Here is a 19,892-nt window from a genome sequence, read left to right on the forward strand (position 1 = left end):
GGGAAAGACTAAGATAATTGCTACCTCATTTGGACATAGTGAACAATGTTATTGTCCTCTTTGTAAGAGTTTTTCACTTCCTGAGAAGCTGCTATCCTCTCTCTCCTCAGTATTCTGTTTTCCAGTCCATTAATCATAGACCGTAAAATGATTTATCCTTCAGTAGAAGGAAACTTAGGACAGACCCCAATTCTTCATATGCCTTCCTGGTTTGCTAATTACTCCTTAATACAGATGTCCAATTTTATTTACAGTTTATTTATTTACAATTTATTTATTTACATCTCACTACTCTGAATTCCTAATAATTAAGCTGTCTCTTTCTGTGGGGCAGTATTTGGCAGCAACCATACCTCGTGTTTCATTTGGAAATTTTGCACCAGGTTGAGGTCTGTGAACATTCGAATTGTGCACAGTGTTGTTTCAAAGTCTGACAGCTCAAAGTCACTGAAGTAGAAGTCAGTCAGGTTGAGAGTTTGTGCAGATGGCACTACAGCAGCCTGGAGAAGAATGAGAGAACGCAGCTTAGCGCTAGGGCAGACAGAGCAGAACAAATATCTGCTTTTTCAACAGACTAATTAAAAAGAGACTCACTTTTACCTTCATGTGATACTGAAAACTGATGATTGTTTCTCATTTACTTCCCCACGCCTCTCTTGTTTAACATTACCTTGGATTTAACAAGCACTTTTCCATAGATTAGGAGAACAAGGGTAGAATTACCTGGTCAGTCTGGTTATCTAAATCACCAGAGGCAAATTGTAACCAAAAGTATTGATGAAATTGGGAGAAGGAGAAAATAAGGCAGTGGAGTTACATGTTTGTTTTTATGGATATGAAGAGAGCAAAATCCGAAGCTGTTGGCATTTTTCTAAAAATGGTGAGGAAAGAGATGTCAGTAAAACAGATTTGCTAACAATCCACATTCAGCACGATGGGAGTCAGAACATGTCCACAGGCAGAGCCTTCTCAGGGCTAGAAACCTGAAAAATTAGATTTCATTTGTGATCAGTAATCTTTAAAACCCGTGATCAGTGGTTTTGATGCGGTTTGCATACAACCATAAACCTTCTAGTGACATTTGAAACTACAAGGTACACAATACACCCGCTATCCTGTATATTTTTAAATCTGAGTTTTTCATTGTCAGTAATATTTCCATGTATTACATCCCACTTCTAGTTATAAAATACAGAGTATTTACATCTGTTGCCCTTCAAAATACCAGTGTTGAGGTTATTCTAAGTCGTATATTAAATCTCATACTAACAAAATAAATGCTAAATCTTATACTCTAGAACAAAATATAGTATCATTTTCTGCAGTAGAATAAAAGGTGGGGTTCTCAGTGCTACTGCTTTAGAGCTGTTTCACTTCAATATGAGTGTGGTCCAAAGAAAATCAGGTAAATCTGAAATGGTGAAGGAAATAAACCTTTGTGTTTATCTTCCTCTTTGTAATTCTGGGGGAAAACATTTCTCCAGTGTGGGCAGCTGTGTCCCAGAAGGCTGAGGAACTGAAAAGGAAGCATTTGTCATAATCTACAACATTAGTATACGTAACATGCAAATCCATGGAATTATGGCTGCCGGCCTCTGTTCCATATCAGTTCACTGTCCTCTCCCTTGTGTGTCAGAATCAGGAAGTCACAGAAGATTATGAAAGAGTATTGACACCAGGATAAAATGCACCCTTTTTGCACATTTCTTCTGCCACTAATTTTATGTCCCTGTTTGGATTCATGTGGGATTTCAGCTGTGAGCACATGAAAGGCCTGCATGTTCAGTGGTAAATAATGCAACTGTTCAGCAAAACTACTGACATAATTTTGAAAAACTGCAACTGCAGGCTGGGGTTTCACAAGGAGAGGGGCTGCATGGGCACAGAAGGAGCTCAAAAGAACACCTCACGCCTCACTTCATTCATAATTGATCTTTCCCTTCCTTGATCTTCTGCCTTTTACAGCCACAACAGTAAGCTTCATTTCAGCTGAAATATAAAAACCCTGCACTCTATAACAGTTTATAGTGTTGTTTAACCAGATTAGCTATTTCCTTTTTCACTTAATGAAACCACTAGAGCCTTCTGCCTCCGGTTTTACAGCACAAAAGTTCATCAGTTATTTTAATTTCAATTTATTGAGCTATGGTTTCCGTAAATACATTGGCAGCAAAAAGAAGTCTATGGAAAATGTGGGACCACTGTGTGGCAACTACAAAGAGTTTTGCTTTGATTCATCTGCTTTGGATGATATAGCACAGGTTGTAGACAGTACCCAGGCTCGAAGGAGGTGACTGATACAATAGGACAGTTCTGTAGTATTTGGAAATGATGACTGAAGTAAAAAATTTGACTGCGGCCTACTCCATAAGGCAGATAATTAATAGAATAGCATAGTGCCAGTTGGAAGAGCCCTACAACCATCTTCTAGTCCAACTGCCTGATAAGTATATATTTTCAGATTATTTAGAAGCAAAAGGTATATCCAGAAAAAAACCCACATTATTTTGGCCATCTTTATATGACAATATGAGTGCAAAAAATAAAAACTAAAATAAAAATTTTATGAGTGCCAATAAAAGGCCTGTGCTTGTGTTCTGGTATCACCTTAGAAGCAGTGGCTGACACAGGCCAGGACTATGCTAGGAAGCTGAGGACAGTTAAGCTATGCCTGTGGACACTGGCCCAGTTCTAGGTTTGCTGTTGTTCTGTTTCATTGAGCAGTAACAGTGGAACCACAAAGATTTCATCACAAGCCCTGAGGAGAAACCTTAGGAGAGGAGTTGCACTCTGGTCTTGTAATGGCTTTATTGATGAGCAGCAGTGTGGTAGGAACTGAGGTTCAAAAATCCATGTGACACCATTCTAGAAATATCCTTAATCTCACACCTTGTTGTGTCACTTGGTTAGACCAGTCCTATGCTACTCAACTCGCAGTTCCTATGCCTTCCTTCCTCTCCATCCCTCCTGTTTGTTTTCGTGTAGCAGGGGTGATGCTATTTCCCTGGAATAGCTGCTGAAGGCTTGGAGAACCTAAGCACATGCTGTGCTTTGAAATGCACTTGAAATCCTAGCTGTAGTTATTCCTTAGGCAGTGGCTTCTAAACACAGAATTAAACATGAGCAGGATGAGCAGAACAGGACACTGCACAGAAAAACAACTAAAAAAAAATTCAAAATCATTGCATTAAAAATTCAGTACAGAATTTATATGTAAGGCCATAAAGCTGCAGCCATACTTGGGATATTTGAAAGGTATCAAAGCTGTAAGATATACAGCGTTCAGACTTAGCTGCAGAATGAAGAGTTTGCAACATTTTGCTTCTGGAATACTTAATCATTATGAGTTTGATACTGACATTGCACCAGTGACTGTCTCAAAGTCCTGAGAAAAATCAGTCAGCACAGGTCTCAGTCTCACAGTGCTCTGGCCAGCTTTTGTCTCTCACTGTAGACATTATAATATTTCCCTTTTATGTGATTCAGCTCAGGAACCCATCAGTATGGGCTTCACTGTCATTTTTATTTCTGGAACATATGCTTCTGCCCCTTTAGGGTTGACATCTATGTACAGGACTGCTCTTGGTTGTTCTACTAAAGCAATATTTCTAAAGTAATAGTAAAAAATGCAATTACCACTGTTACCTGCAGCTCCCTCGTTTCCTCCTCAGCAGCAGAGGCATGGTATGAGAGAACCTACAGGAAGAAAAAGCAGCCCTTAGTACAAAGGAAAAAGCCATGTGATAACAAGGTACTTTTCCTAGAGCAGATTTTTCAGCATTCCACTGCAGTTGCTGATGAAATTTTCTGTCCATGCAGGGCCCGAGCCAGTTTTAGGGGAGCTCTCTAAATGCTATGGGGAGATATCTGCATCTTTTACAAATCTCCCACAACACAGAATCTTCTTGAGATAATTAGGCCAAGAAAACATAAATAGCTTCTATGAAAGAGCAAAGAACTCTGATTTTCTCTTTGAAAAGTTTTCATGGCCCACTTTCAAAGGCAAATAATGCACGAAACAGCTCTTAGTATGGGCCTGACATTATAGCCATAGTAATTCTTTCAAGAGTTTATTCAGACATGAAAGAAAATTTTATCCTAACTGAAACTTGGCACAGAAGTCTGAAAGACAATACATTCATTTTAAATTAAAAAAATAAGCTCAGATTTTTAACTATTGAGAACATATGACATGAAAATGTTATAGAGTTTTATTTTTTGTAAAGAATCCATTTAATACACTAACCTATAATCTGGCTGGAACTTCCTATAGCATCTATGAAGTGCTATAGTTGGAGACAGAATTGCTAATTTGCCATATAAGCAAATGATTTGGACAATAGTTTTACCAGCTTTTTATTTAACATGACCTAATAGAGGTTTATTTGAGAACCGTAATGTTTCTTTTAGAGGCCACAGGGCACATAATCCCATTTTAGGAGCTCTGCAAACACTCTGTTTACATAATGGATGTTAGGAGATCCAAAGTCTACACATTTTTCGCTTTCAGCTTCAAGTTATCACCCCTGAGTAATTCAGTTTCTCAGACTAAAGCCCTCTTCAGCTGTGAAGCTTAACAGGAACCAATTTAAAGGCTGTGACCAGATGATGTTCATCTTGATATGGTTTGATGGAGTCTGAGGAAATTGCTGAGAACCTACAATAATGCTGCAGTTAACTCCTCACACTGGTTTGTCTGAAGGACTGAGCCAAAATCATCACAAAACCCCTCAGACAAGAAGAGGAAACCCCTTAATCTGCCAAACCATTTCTCCCTTCCTACGCAGCAGAATGCACCCACTGTGCTGCCAGCATGCAGCCTCGTGGAGAGGAAGAGATGCCTCCAGCTCCCCACTCAATCTCAGGAGTAAAGTTAGGACACAATACCAAATCAAGAGTCTGCTGGCAGAGTCAGAAACAAGCAGAAAATTCCTGAGCAACTCAACAGTCCAAATGCTGCTCTCCTGAGGGATAACAGTCTCTGTTGAGTGTCCCTGTGAGTAGCTGCACTTACATGCAGAACAGTGAGGGTCTGGGGAACATTAGGGTTTGGGGCTAATTGAGGACCCCCCAGATTTGGGCTCACCTCTAGTGTCACCATCTGTTTGGCCATGGCTCTTTCTACAGCCTCGTACATCTGTGTGTTCTGGATCCCCAGGCCACAAAAGATGACAAATGCTTCCAGGAACTCCTCATCATTTCTGTTGAAAGCCTTGATTTTCCCTGAGTTTTCTTCCATCTTATTCACAAGCTGGCAAACTCCTATGTCAGGACACAGAAACGAAAGGAAGTGATACAGAGAACATATCACCATCAAGAATTAAGTTTAGGACAGATAAGCCTACAGTATAACCACCAACATACATAAGTGACACATAGGAATGTTGTAGGATTTTCCTTTTTTTTCCCTTCAAAGGGCAGTTTCAATGTATTATAAAATAAATGTTGAAATTTTATATATACATAATAAATTCAAAAGTACTTATTAGGATTTGTAAACCAAAAATGTAGGGCTTAAGAGGTTTGATTGTCCTGTGAAATTCTAGGGTCGTTTTCATCCTAACTTTTATTATTAATACTATTCTAGATTGATTTAATCCCTAAAGACAATTTGTCCTTTGGAGGCTAATTAAATTTTTGCAACCATGCCAAAAGAACATTTATCAAAGTCAGAACAGTGGTACACAGTTTTCACTTCCTCATTTGAGCCAGTACTAGGATTTTTTGCAAGTAAATGAGCTAAACAGGGAATACTCAATATTTTGAGGATGTGGTTGAATTACAGCCTCTTGCAAACACGGCTGAACTCCTTGAGAAACATCTGACTGAATTCAGCTTAGGTTCAAATGTGCTGATATTTACATTTGTTAATTCTCTGTTAAGAATTTCTGGGCCTTTCTGCACACATGTCATTGAAGAAGTCTGACAGCTAACTTCTACCACGCCTTGCTGCAGTTTAAATCCCTGACACCACTGTGAGCAGGGGGAAATTCAGAAATACACCTGCCCTTAGTTTTACCTGCTAAGGTCAGAATATTAATTAAAGTAGCTGAATTACAGGAATATATTTTCTTTGGCAATGAGTACTGTCTTAATGGACTCCAAATGTTTTCTCACTACCATGAGCAAAAAAGTTGCATTTTCATGGCCAAGTACCAAGATAGCGCAGCTGCAAATTAAAAATTCTGAAAATACGTGTGCATCTTCCCTATTACAGCAGATAATAAAACTAAGGGAAAAATGCAGCACACACAAACTGTGGTTTTAGAAGAATGTTGGCCTCACAAGTTTTGATGTCTGGTGACAATGCAACATTGTCCTGTTTCCAAATTGTATTTTGTTTGGGGAACTTTGTATCAGAGTCTCCTCTAAAGAGATCAAGACCATTATAGCTGTAACCATTGAGTGTAATGGCAGGGATTGGGGTATCTGAATATGGCAAACAGAATTCTGAACCTTTAGGGAATGAGATGGAAAGGAATGGATCATTGAATCACATAATCCCATTAGAAAAGAATTCATTCAAATAAGGAACAAGATTAACTTTCCCTGGGAAAAAAGAAGCTGATTTACAAAACTCTTCAGGGAAATCCCCCGAAACTGACCTTCAGATTTCTGTTTAGTATAGTTTATGACATTATAATTATTTCCATAGCAACTGTGATGTAATGAACACAAGATTAAGACCCAACAATGAATATGCCCAAAAGTAAATGAATTCTTAAAAGACACAATATTTGCATATAAATGTCTCTTTAAAAAATAGAGAACTGCAGTAAATATACTGTGTATTACTTGAAACTCTTTAACCTCTTTCAAAAGCTTCCCCAAAGTACTGAGAGGTCCATTGATTACAAAAGAAGGAACTCCAAAGTCTTTCACTGGGACAGAGTTATAAGATCGCGGCAAGATTCTGTGAAGCTTTTACCACATACCTGAGAAATGTACAGGTCAGGAGAATAAAGTTCTTTTCATCTTTCTCTCTAGTAAGATTTGCTCAGGTTTCATGTGGACAGTTTTTCTTACCCCCATCCCACTTCCCAAATTCTGGTTTGGGGCATCCTAATCTTAAAAATAATTTTAAAAAGAAACCAGACTTATAGTAATAGTCATACATGCTATCTAGTATTGTAAAGGAACTTCTGGGTACTATCCCAAAGAAAATTTCTTGACCTTGCCCTATTAGATAATTGAACATGAGGCAGCTGTGAAACCATAAAATACTTCAAAGAAAATTTCCCAATGAGAATGACTCAGATTTGAAAAGCTCACCTAAACGGGTGGCCTGACTGAAACTTTCAGTTTGAACTTCAATAGGAAATCTCAATAGAAAAATAGAAAAAAAGAAGTAGATGCAAGTGTTTTATCAATAGCTCGCAGCATGGTCAAAAATCCCTAATTAAAGCTCCACAGTTCAGTCTTCATTTTGGTCTTCTAGGGCTTGTTGGAATATTTAAAGTAGTAAAAGAACTCATGAAAGAAGCAAATAGCAAAAGAAATTTCAGAGAACTCAAAAGAAATTTCAGAGAACTCCATTAGATAAAGATGAGGTTTCTCATACTGCCTCAGATGTTAAAAAACTAAATCTGTCTTCACAAAAGAGGGACATCATATTTATTCTATAAATTGGGCCATGCAGTTTTGCCATCATTCTCAAAGAAAATTATTTTAAGATCATTAAAAGTAATTCTTGGAACTCTTAATATTTACTTGCCAAATTTCTTAAAGCTGATTAAATTGGATCCATTCTCCTATCTAAGAATCAGTATATTTTATTTTCTGTTTGTTTGTGGGGCTTACTGATGCTAGGAACAAAGGCTGACACTCATTTTCTATTCTTTAGCAGCTTGTTAGGTGAGCAATTTATATTCAAGGTTGCAGTAGACTTATTAGTTGAGAACATGATAATTAAGGATCTTCTTTCCTGGCTTGAGATTGCATGTTGCTGTGATTTTATCATGGAGCACATAAATTTATCTATGAAATGTACAGCATTATTTTTGTTAAGATACCTACCTATCACTTTATTCTTTTTCCCATTTTTTATTGGTGTACACAGCAAACTCTTTATGTTCCGACTTAGATTTTCTGCATTGTCATTCTGTTAAACAAACAGAAAAATACAGTTACAATTTTAAAAGCTGCTTTTCAGGTGGCTGAAGTGAAAAATCTGTAGAGCTGGGTTCTACAACTACTCTTGGCTTACATCTTCCTTCGAAGAGCAACCAGGTGATCAATGAGTTTGCCCACAAACAGCAGGCAGGAAAACTACTACAGCTGGGTCAGCATTCTGCACTCTTCCCAGGACTTTGCAGCATGTCCCATGCTCCAGCAGAAGGAGATGAACTTATTCGGGGAAAAGGGCACAGCTCTGCTCTGACTGCCCCAGAAATAATGTGGCAGTTGTTGAGAAATACATTTGGTCTGACCTCCAATTGTGTGTGGCACCAAAAGAAATGGGCACATACTAATATTTCTGATCAAAATGTTATCTTTTTTTTATATTGTTGCTTTGTGCTCTGCTGCTGTGCAAGGACTGTAGAGAGTATCTTGGCAGGATTTTCATGAGGGAAGTGTGCTGTTGAATGTCCTCCAAAGAAAGAGGCAAGCCAAGGTTTCTAGGGCACTGGCAACACCTGGGATTTCCCTCATGTCAGGGTGCATCAGCTTTCAAAGCATTTATCCTACTGCCCTGCTCCTGCAGTAGTGCAAGTGCAGTCTCTGTGTTGCTAAAAAACATTTCCAGATTCCTTCTAAAAGAACTATTGCTCTTTTTATGGGTTTCTTTTACATACATAAGGTGAATTCCAGGAAAAAGAAAGAATCAAAATAACTCTAATCCTACTGGACAGCCTGTTTCCAACAAACAGTTGTTTGGATGATTCTCAAGGTATTAATTTTATTTTTAAATGTCTTCAAAATCATCACCTCGTTATTAATCTATAAAGTATATCCATTGGATTCTGTCTGTACTTCCAGTCCTGCTGTTAAGACAGGGTTAGTCAGAGAACTCAATTCCTGTGTTGCTCAATCTGTCACAGAAACCCACTCCAGAACATCCAAGCAGCCTTGCACAGGAAAAGAAAGGGAAACAACCCAGCTCCCCACCAGGAGCCTGCCCCTTCTTTCCACCTACTGGAACAATCACACTGAGCACTGTCTTTTCTGATCATTTTGTTGTGTATCTCAGAACAAATTTTGGTAAAAAGCCATCTGCTGGACCACAGTAGCTCCTCTCCCCTCTTGCCAACAGGCTTAAACAGTAAGAGCAGACATATTTCTAATTTGTGCATTGAAAATATGGGAAAATGCATAATTGAAAATTTGCTTTTTGCTGATGATGACCATGAAGGAAGCCTTGCCTTCCCTCCTCACTCTCCAGTATCCCTGTGCTCAGTAATCCACTGCATCACCAGCGCACGCTTGAGGAAGTGTTAGGCAAAAGCTCCCAGAGAAAAGTGAAGTTGATCCATCTCAACTGCAGCAAAGAACTTGCATTTATAACATTAATCTTTGCCAGAATGAGAAGGGAAAGGAAAGGATAAAAAGGAAGGAACTTCTGAGAGCCTCCCAACACTCACTGTGTGTTTACACCATTTTGACTGGAGCCACCTTGACAGAAATAAGAGGAAAGCAAAAAAGGAAAGAAAGGAAAAGAAAAGGAAAACGAAAGAAAAACATCTTCCATTTCTGAATTTCTAACTTAAGCTTATTTTACTTACTGTCCATGGAAATCTTCTGTCTTTGCAGACATCTGGGATGTTGAGTGGCTCCATTGTATTCTTCACATACTGAGCGTACATGTAATTGATTTTGTTTGTGTCATAGTCCCTGAAGGATACAACATTATTATTATTATGATGTGCTTTGCATAAAAGTGAGTAATTTCGTTAGGCTAAGCAGGTAACAGGAATATCTTCCCCATATGACAGAAGGATATATAGATACAACTAAGAGATATATAATGGAGTTGAGTTCAAATCCTGTATCCTAATCCAGCTGTCATCACAAAACTGCAACATGGATTGGTGGATGCTTTCCACCATTTTTTAATGTTCAACAACATTAACACTGAACACCAAACTGAAGAAACAAACAATTCCCTACAGTTTACACAGATGAAGGATAAAGAATGAACAGCTGGGTTTATACAGAAATAAACAGAACTATTTGAAAACAAACTGCATTCACAAATCTGGTACTCCTGAAAAACCAATGTTGCTGCTAAGTTAATTTCAAATCTGTTCTAAAAGTAAAGACAGTCACATGGAGGTTCTGTTACTGAAATAGAACTGTCTATTCCAAATCAGGACATAAAGCATCTTTACAGAATCAATCATCTTCACTTTTTTAGCCACAATTTATTTAAGGTATTTTAATTCTCTTAGACCCTTTGCCTGCCTTGGAGGAGGACATATACCCTACTTATAAACCTATTCCCATAAAGCTCCTGTAGTTTCCCTCCACCAATTGGCTTGACTTTCATTATCCTCCTGGTGTAAGGATGTCCCAGGGCTGGAGGAGAGGAATTATTCTTTTGTTATTTTACACATACAAGGCAACGCCCCACAATTCTGAAAAACAGTCTGATGTGGGGCTTGATTCAGTGTCCTTGATTGCATAACAAGCCTGAAATGTTATATTATGTAAAGTAATACTTCCCATCTAATCCATGTCATTATATTTCTGCTCTTGCCTGAAATTGTGCCCTTCAAGCATAGCAGAAGTTGTAACTGCAATGGTTGACTCACAGTGCAGTCCTAGGCATTTAATTGTGCTGTCTCATGAACAGGAGTCTGATAGGCAGCTAAGCCTCCAAGATTCCTCTTCCCTATCAGATGTGAGAAAAGTTCCTGACAGCCCATGCAAGCAGTAAATAATATTTTAAGTCCATTAACTAGTCACTAGTCCATTAACTAGTCATTAAAGGGGATAATGAGGAGGAAGGCTCCCTTCTTATAGAGAAGAAGAGGACTAAAGAGGAATTTTCTTTTTCACTTGTGATCTTACCAGGCTGTTGTAGCTGTGTACTTTCTGGTTGAACACTGTCTAAAACTGTAACACAGCTCAACAGCTTTTAGTTGCTCAAGTCACACACTTTGGACATCATTCTCTAATATAGGGAATTAATATGATAAATATTTACTGCAAAACAACATCAAAGGGGCTCAAAATCTGTTTCTTCCCTGCACAAAATAGCTGTAGTAGAGTATTTTATATACAGCTGTCTCTCTTTCTGACAGTATTTGAAACAACTGTTTTTGATGACAGAGACTGTAATTTTCAAACTTCAATAGAGAGGTTCAGGCTAACTTTGGGAAGTATTTTATCTGAGTATTTTAATTCAGCTCTTTATCTCTTTTTTTTCCCTCCCAGTTGAACTCCTTAAGGGTTTCCCAAAGATGAGTGAGCGTTAGAACTTTAGGACTCCAGTCTTGATTTAGTCAGACATGCTCTTTGAGTAATCTTCCTTATCTATGAGTTGAGGATAACGATTAAAATAATTGATTAAAAGCATTATTTTGGTTATTATCTACTAATTTGCATATGTCTCCTTTATAACATAGTAATCCACACAGATTTCTTTGAAATCAGTTTTAGGGCAGCTCCTCTGTGCATTTCCATAGCTTAGCCTTGAAATACAAATATGTTCTTAGGCTGGCAAAGTGAATTGATCAAGCCCTACTCCTGCTCTGCTCAGTGGGACCTTTTTAAGGCAAGAGAGTTGGTCTCTGCCCACTTCAGGGGAAAAGATGCTCTATAAAAACAGCAGTAATACATGGGATCCAGCAGAAATAATTCTGTTATTAGGAAAAGAATATTAAAAGCATAAGTTTCTTCAGAATTCTCCTAGGATGAACAAAAGTCAAAATTAATTGGTTTACCTCTTCAGATTTTCAGCTGAATCCTCCAATTCATCAGATTCCATGTGAAAGACACTAGAAAATGTATCCTGGAATATCAAGAGGATGCTTGAATACACAGGTGTATAAGGTTGTCATTATTTAGAACAGTATTACTCATTAAAACCTTGTTGCAGTTATCAAGGCCTATTCTGTACTACAGACAAGTGTAAAATTTACCTTCATCCACATCTGTCATCAAGCATACTGGATCCTACCATAAGGGTATCTTTTGATACAATTTTAAGTATCATAGAAGTGTCTTGAATCTCTACTCATGACCCAGAGAAGATTTACAAGCTGTGCCAAATTGATATGTCAGAACAGAAATTCTATAATTACACAAAAGCCAGAACCTCTCATGTCAACACCCAACCTGCGCAGATGCCACAAAACAAAAGATAGAAAATGAAATGACAAAAGAACATAGGAGAATGGAGGGAAGCCAACCCCACTCCCAGGGAATAAACACTTCTGCCTTCAGACAGAATAAACGTACTCACTGGACAATCTTCATCCACTATGAAGATGGTACACCTCTGCACCTGCATGAAGGATATTATAGTGGCTGCTATCTTCTTCAGGATCACCTCCAAAGACTGCTGCTCTTCAAAAATCAGGCTGGCAAGGTCAAGAAGCACCTGAAGAAAAAAGGTCATTTGTGAGGGTTTTATGCAATAATTGTTGTTACTGATATCTTTAAGTCTTCTCCTCTTCCCTGAATCAGGGAAGCCAATGTTTATGTCTGTGACCAGAAATAAGTTTTGGCTCTCACAGATTTCAAGGTAACAGTCAGTATTAGCCAGTTTGACACTTTTTATGGAAGAATTAAATAGCACTATAAGCTGTCTGATGTTTTCAGTCAGAGAAGCAGAATAGATTTAGGCATTAATAGGTCAAATGAAACCTGTGAAATCCAGACAACAATTACTTGCCCTTAGGAAACCTATTTTCCTGTGGCTCATGTGTGCATTCTCAAACCACTGAGTTTTTAAGACTTCTGAACACAGTTGTTCTTGGTTGTAATTCTAACAGATCCTAATTAACTTACTTGGTGAAAACATCATTTAGATACAGTCTGCTGTTTTTCAAAGCTGCTGTTGAAAGATTTAGCTGCTCATATATGCTCATATTTTTTTTCCTCACAAGAAACATGAAAGCATTTAATAAACTGTCCAAATTTGTACCAATTTACAGACACTGATAGTTGGAAACTCAGACCTACTAGGAAAATTTTAAAAGAACTGCTGTCTAGTCTTTTCTCTGAAACATTATCACATAATACAGGGCAAGCATATTCACCCATAAAGGCCACAGCATTAATAACCCATCAAAACCAAGCTGGCAGCAAAGTAGAGCTATAGTAATCAGAAGGAAATTCAGTTTTCCATTTGATCATTACTGAAAATATGCTTAGTGACTGTTATACTAAAGGAACAGCCTGTATGCCCTCTGCTATTCTACAGGGATATTCCTGCCTGTAATTTCTGGAGTCTGACACCTCTGGTTGTTTAATACATATGATGAACCACCGGATAACTGCAGGTAATATCAAGTGTATTAACATGGAATGAATTTTCTGACATCTGGCTCTACCTGCTTCCCCTAGACAGGCCATTTCTCACAGCCCAGGCCGGAATGCACCCAGCCTCTTCCCAGTGCAGCCCAGGAGAGCTTAATCAGAGCCACAGAGCAGCCAAGGAATAGCTACCACATCACAAACAGGAAGAGGAGGTGCTGATTACTTGCAAACCCTCTTGATTTCTGTATCCCTGGACAAACCTGCTGGCCGTACCTGATTGCGCCTGTTCTCGAGCAGAGACGTCTCGTACAACTGAGCGTTGTGAAGAACAATTCCACAAAATGCCAAATATGCTGCAAAATCCTGGAGACAAATGAACATCCACATCTCACAGAGATAATGTCCCACAGCATTTGAACTCTATTCAAAGATAAGCTACTGCAACGTTTTGTTTGCACTCTGAAGTATTAATTGATATTTTTGTTGGTTTTGGCAACCACACGTTCAGGATCTGGGTTTTTTTCAGCTACTCATAATTTCTTATTTCCTCAAGAATTCCTTCTCCTTCTATTCAGCTAAAATCTGAAGATCATTATCTTGATACAAGTAGGGTTCATCTGAAAAGCAGCTTCAAGGAAAAAATAATTGTGCAGCAATACATATTTTAGATAGAAAAACTGGCCACAGACAACCAGCCTCTCTGAGGGAATTCAGTCTCTTGGGAAGTGGAAATAAAGATTTGCTAACATAGCAAACCCACAGGTTTTTCCTCATTCAGGATGGGATTAATTCTGATATCCTACAAATACTCAGTGTGTATTGTATTTTAAAGAGGAAGTTTTCAAAGAGAAAGGATGAATTCTGATTATTTTATTGCTGGTTGTTAAGTCAACTTCTTCAGCCTGGGTTTTGCCCTGCCAATCTGAACATGAAGTCTGGAAAGTTTTGGAAAGCAACCCACTGGGAGAATTAGGAATCCATTCTATTGTCTGCTCTCCTGATTCTCTCACATATTCATAATTTATCTGAAGCTTTTTCTTTTCCTGCAAATGCTATACTGACAAGTGACATGGTATTTAAAAGAGAATTACTCCACAAATGCTGTTGTTCAAATTGTGTTTCTTGGGCTTGCCACGGGATTTAGAACCAAGTAATTAAAAATTATGTCCATTGAAATTTATTAAAATGTTTTACAACGCATTTCAGTAGAGTAAGCCTGTGTTTCAGAGATATATGACATGGTGATGCAGAAATTATATTATTTCACAGCCACATTTCTCATGGCCTCGTAAAGAAAAATGTTTGCAGTACTTCCAGGAACGTTCACATTCTCACAGATGTTTAATTTTAAATAACTTAAAAATTTCTGAGTAGCAGGAAAATTAAAAACATATCCTTCCCCCTTCCCCTATGAAAAAAAACACGCAGCTTTAATACCTTTTCATCTTGTTCGGTGAAAGTGCCGCCAATTCCAGATTTCTTGTTGATTGCTTGAGCCACACCAACAACCTAGCATATTAAAAAGGGAGAAATCAGCTAATTTTAGGGATCTATCACTGGATTCCATTTCCAGGCATATTTATGTAAGATAATGAATGATCATTGCAGGTATTCACTTGGTTCACTATTGAATCAAACTGTTAGATAATAAATGCGTCTCTATCATGCAGAAACACTTCCTAGATTACAGGAATTGAAGACCTTAGCCTTTCCCTAATATTCTGCGTTTTCATTCCTTTTGAGACAAAGTATTATTAATCTGACAAAGTATAATGCAAAGCTTTTAGATATTTTCAGATTTTTAGCATGATTACAACAACTGATAGAAAAAGCTGCAAAGAACTTCTTTTGTTTGAAGTGTAATTAGTGTAAAACCAATGCAAAATGCTAATGAATTTTTTAATCTGGCTTTTTTAGGATATACACTATCAAAGGAAAGCTGTGTGGTCAGCATGTTTAAAAAGTTGTATTTAACCATTCATGGTAAAGCTGTAACTGCTAAACTGATGGAAGACACGTGGTTTTATTTTTGTAATGGAAAAGAAGACAATTTACAATCTCTCAGTCCAGCATTCCCCAAATTCTGATGCTGTAAGTAAGGGCATTGTTCTTTAACATGAATCACTGCCAACTGTGGGCTCAAAAATGTCTGTCTGAAATAAAGTTCAACTGTCAGCTCCATTCCATACAACCACATTTTTCCCACAGTCAACCTCTTCCTTCAGTGAGGAATATTTCTCATCCAGTGGACTTCCTTTCTGTAATAACAGCGTACCACCAGCCTGTATGCTCCTCTGGCAGACTTTGAATGGAAGTTATTGTGCTTTTATGTTCACCTACATGTGCAGAGGTTAATGCTTAAACCTCTTCTCATGCTACTGTCTCTCCTGGGTGCTGATTAATTTTTTTTTTACAGTTTTGATCCAGCATGAGCTAAGACAACTTGAACAAGGCCAGAGGCTTTTCACCCAAAAAGGTGAGTACTTTCATGTTGATTGTTTAAATACATCCCCTCCATGAAAGGAAAGTCTGCAGTGCTTAAAAAAAAAAGCTATAAGAAAACAGTAAAAGGACCATATTAATACAGAAAAACAAAAAGGCTCTTTAAGTTCCTTTCATTAGCATTCCAGGCCAGCTATTCCAAGAGCAACGGTCAGTTTTAGATCTTTGATAAGGTCTTCCAATAAAGGATTTTAACTGAAGGGGGATTATGTAACAAGGAGAATAAACCTGCTAAAATTCATATTGTCTTGATTAGGATGAAAATTTTGTGCATATGCAAACCTTCCTCTTTTTAGTTTCAGCTGTGGCATTCTAAGCTTCCAGACAACCGTGTTGTGCCCATTTCTTTTTCATACAAAATGAACAGTTTTAAAAATTAAACTGGCCCAAATTCTGGCTTCATTTATGTCAGTTAAAATTTCAGTGCACTTTTCAGAATTCCATAGAATATGGTACAGAGACAGTAATGAGAAAAACTTCAGTGGGGCATTTTTTAGCCATTGGAGTCTTGCCTGCAACGAGGTAATTAGGAGAAGATGTAGGAAACTCGAGAGGATCTGCTCCTGTTACTAAAGTAATTATGTAATTAGGACAAAAGTCAATCATGTGGTAGCATTTGGGGCCATGGAGAACATATGCCTGCATTTTAGAGAATTCTACACACAGTATGAAACCCAAATCCTCATTTTTAAAACTTATTCTAAACAAATCACAAATAATAGGCCAAATCTGATCTCCAGCTGGGAGTTAGGATTGCACCAGCAGAAAAACTGAATCAAAGGTGATCACATGCTCTCGGCTCAGCTAGACAGGGAACTAAAAAAGCTTAAGATATTACTCTGGACTGAAGAAAACCAAGGCTAAGGGAAAGACTGAAGTCATTAGGATCTGCTTATGCTTTGGCACTTGTGAGTTCATGGCCTAATCACTGAAGTGAGCAGTGTACTGTGGGTGCTACAAGCTCCTTTTCCTGAGCTTTCCCTCCAGTTTGGACTAGACAAGTGGGGTTATAGAACACAGTCTATCTAGAGGACTCCTGTGTTCCCAACAAGAGCCTTCTCCCAGGTTTGCTTTATTGAAAGAGCATAAATGGTGAGCAGAAGGAAATTCCCCTTGGATCAGAAACCAAATACTTTGCTCTTTTCCATTCAGATCACATAATACAGACATAGACCACAAAGACAAAAAGTAATTTTGATGATGGACTTGTTCCCTTACCTTCTGTTCCAAAGAAGAACAAACCTTCCAGCAACTGCTGATTCAATACCCACATGTTTTACCACCTCTGAACACAGCTTTCCTGATTCTATTCTTGATGGTAACACAGGTGATCTTCCAGTGCTCTACTTGTTCTCTAACCTGTCTTTTCTAGCTGTGCTACTTTTCCAATTTAATAAATCCTGATCCACATTACAATGAGAGATTTCTTCTAATTATCAGATAACTTCATTTTTACTGTTTTTTTGCAATAGCTGAGTCCTGCCTCTAAAAGTAGAAGGCTACCTTGAGTGCCCAGTAGGTGACAACTGATGGCTTTAATGCTGATGGCTGTGCTCTGGATTTTATATGGATGGTTTCATGCTGCAGTATTTTGCACATTAAAATTACAGGCCTAACTCGGTGAAAGCTGTTCCAGCTCTAAAGGCAGCTGGTGCCTTTTTCAGTTGGTTCTTACTTAAGCTGACTTCTGATGTAATTAATATTACTTCTTAACGAGATATATTTTTTATTTACTTTGCTGGCACATGAAGGAAAGTTACATTAAAGCCAAAGAACGGTAACAGAAATGGGAATCCTGACATTTTTGGTAAGAGAAGATACTCACTACAGAAGACAAAGTAGTGTTGACTTTACTTTGCTGTCCTGGTCTTGTAGAGGTTGGATTCAAGCTTATAAAATTATCCTGCAGTGACAGAACTGTATTTACAGACTTCCATTTTTTATCAACAAAAATTTCACATCCCTTTCTATTGTTCATGCCAGCAGCAGCCCCCATGCTTTGCAGCAGTCTAGCTACTATAATGTATGTCTCAGCATAAGCTGAAAATCCATCCAAGAAGCAAATTACTGATCTCCCTAATCCTGTAGCAAGACTGCTTCTGGAATTGAGTTTGTTTAAAGTCAGTTTGGCTAGACCCACTCTATCCTACAATGATTGGGATGTGCTATCTGAAGGGCTTTCTGAGGGAGAAGATGACTTAGCTGGCTAAAGGTGACATACCCAGTCCCATTTTGCACCATAAAACTCAACAGGGGATTTTCAAAGGCTGCTGTAAGTAGTTGAACCCCTGATTTGTTGGGAAGAGCTCCCCAGTGAGAGGAGATAGGGCCCAGTAAACAACAAACCAAACAACTGAGTCAACATTGCTAGGAAAAAACCCCAACATTTCCCTAGACAATTACTAGGAAATTCAGTCTTACATGCTCACAGCCTGAGAGAGATGTCTCAGTTAATTCAGCTAAAATCTCCATATGAGAAAATCCTACCAATTTTAGTAGAAATTAAACTGAGATTGCCTTTGATGAAAATTACTATGCCCAGCTCAAAGAAAAAAAAAAAAAGAAAAAAGAAAAGCAGCAATAACAGAAAATTGTGTCACTCCTGGAGATGTTGTATGGTAGCTGTATGGTGGCTCTGTACTTCAGAAACCATCCCTTCTCCAGGTATCCCAAACCTGCTGGAAAGCTCCACAAGTTGGTCTAAGCTGAGGAATGGAGTAAGGATGTCTATTCCCTATCCAATCCTGTCAAAATGACTGTTTGTTTACAAGTGTCTACAAAACCGTATCAAAGGTAAATTCCTCTTACTGCACTGCAATGTGTCTCATTGTTACTAATTCCTGGGTCCTTTCCATGAGCTCTTCTGTGAATCAAATTGTTTTCATTTATGGAATTTCTTACTAGCTGTTATTTTTAAATGAGACTTTGGTTTCTCACATGCCTTGTGGAAATATAGGCAAATGTGAAAAACATCTACTGGAAAAATCTCTGTACTTCAGCAGGCCCAGAGGATTTAGTAATCAGCATGAGATTTTCCTCCTCTCAGTTACTGACTCTTTTGTTTTAAAAAAATAGCACTAATACTAAACAAACAAGCAGAAAGCCCCAGTTGCTCCTGTTTCTCAGTATTTATTTTTGGATGTCTTCCAGAATCATCTTTTAACTGTGATTGCTGACATCCTGGGCTAAGGCAGCATTCACAAGCCTCAATGTTTCTTAGAGGGGCTTTGGGAATTTTTAAATTTTATCTATTTATTATTTTAAAAGGGAGGAACCAATGTTCTGGTTTTGTTGTTTGGGGGATTTTTAAACAGAAAAAGCAGCAGGATGCAAATGGAAAATTAAGGACTGATTCACTGACTCCAATATCTCTCCAAAAACATGTCAGTCATTTGTTACGGTGAGAATGAGAAAAACCTTCTGGTAGAGACTGTAGAACTCTGAAAAAAATTAGTAACTGCCATCCTTTCCTGTGCGAAACCTTACAGTTTAACACCTTCAAATTATTGCTTGTGAATATAAGACTCCTCAAACTTCAGGTTGGCTGAACTTGTCAAAATAAACAAATTCCCGCTTCATTTCTGCTTGCTGATGCACTCAGGAGGAGGAAGCTGGCCGAAGACACGGCCCATTGCAGGTTTATTCAGCCCTTCAGTCATGGTGGACTGGACAAACAGACTGCAGCTCTCATTCCTTCCTCACCCACCACCAGCACCTGGTGAGAACTGAGCACTTCCACACTCCCCAGCCAGCAGGGCTTTGTAGCTCATTTCTGTACCCAGTTCTGTGGGGCATGCCATCTTTTTCCATTTGACAAAAAGAAAATGGCATGGCTTGGGTGAAATTGGAAGCCTTGCATCAGCCTGACATGGACCACTGATCCCTGACAGTTCTTCACATGGCATCTGCTTTGTTCATCTCCTGGCCCAGGGCCAGCTGTGACTGCTGCCAGGTGGAAAGAGGAA

General features: G+C 38.4%; 1 protein-coding gene across 6 annotated transcripts in view; it reads right to left on the bottom strand.

Annotated features, from left to right (window-relative positions):
* PDE5A (phosphodiesterase 5A) overlaps positions 1-19,892 on the bottom strand; it is a 105,543-nt gene that overhangs the window by 15,295 nt on the left and 70,356 nt on the right. For 5 of the 6 annotated variants that reach the window (XM_031061977.1, XM_031061979.1, XM_031061982.1 and 2 more), the window contains 9 exons: positions 14,863-14,934; positions 13,699-13,788; positions 12,407-12,544; positions 11,886-11,953; positions 9,723-9,831; positions 8,017-8,101; positions 5,087-5,262; positions 3,637-3,696; positions 354-500 (listed from right to left, as the gene is read on the bottom strand). In XM_031061977.1, coding sequence (XP_030917837.1) covers positions 354-500; positions 3,637-3,696; positions 5,087-5,262; positions 8,017-8,101; positions 9,723-9,831; positions 11,886-11,953; positions 12,407-12,544; positions 13,699-13,788; positions 14,863-14,934 — 945 coding nt within the window. The remainder of the gene's footprint in view (positions 1-353; positions 501-3,636; positions 3,697-5,086; positions 5,263-8,016; positions 8,102-9,722; positions 9,832-11,885; positions 11,954-12,406; positions 12,545-13,698; positions 13,789-14,862; positions 14,935-19,892) is intronic. The other variant, XM_031061978.1, reaches the window with a different exon arrangement.

This window comes from Geospiza fortis, unplaced genomic scaffold (genome assembly GCF_000277835.1).
Source record: "Geospiza fortis unplaced genomic scaffold, GeoFor_1.0 scaffold636, whole genome shotgun sequence".
In the NCBI taxonomy this organism is placed as follows: Eukaryota; Metazoa; Chordata; class Aves; order Passeriformes; family Thraupidae; genus Geospiza; species Geospiza fortis.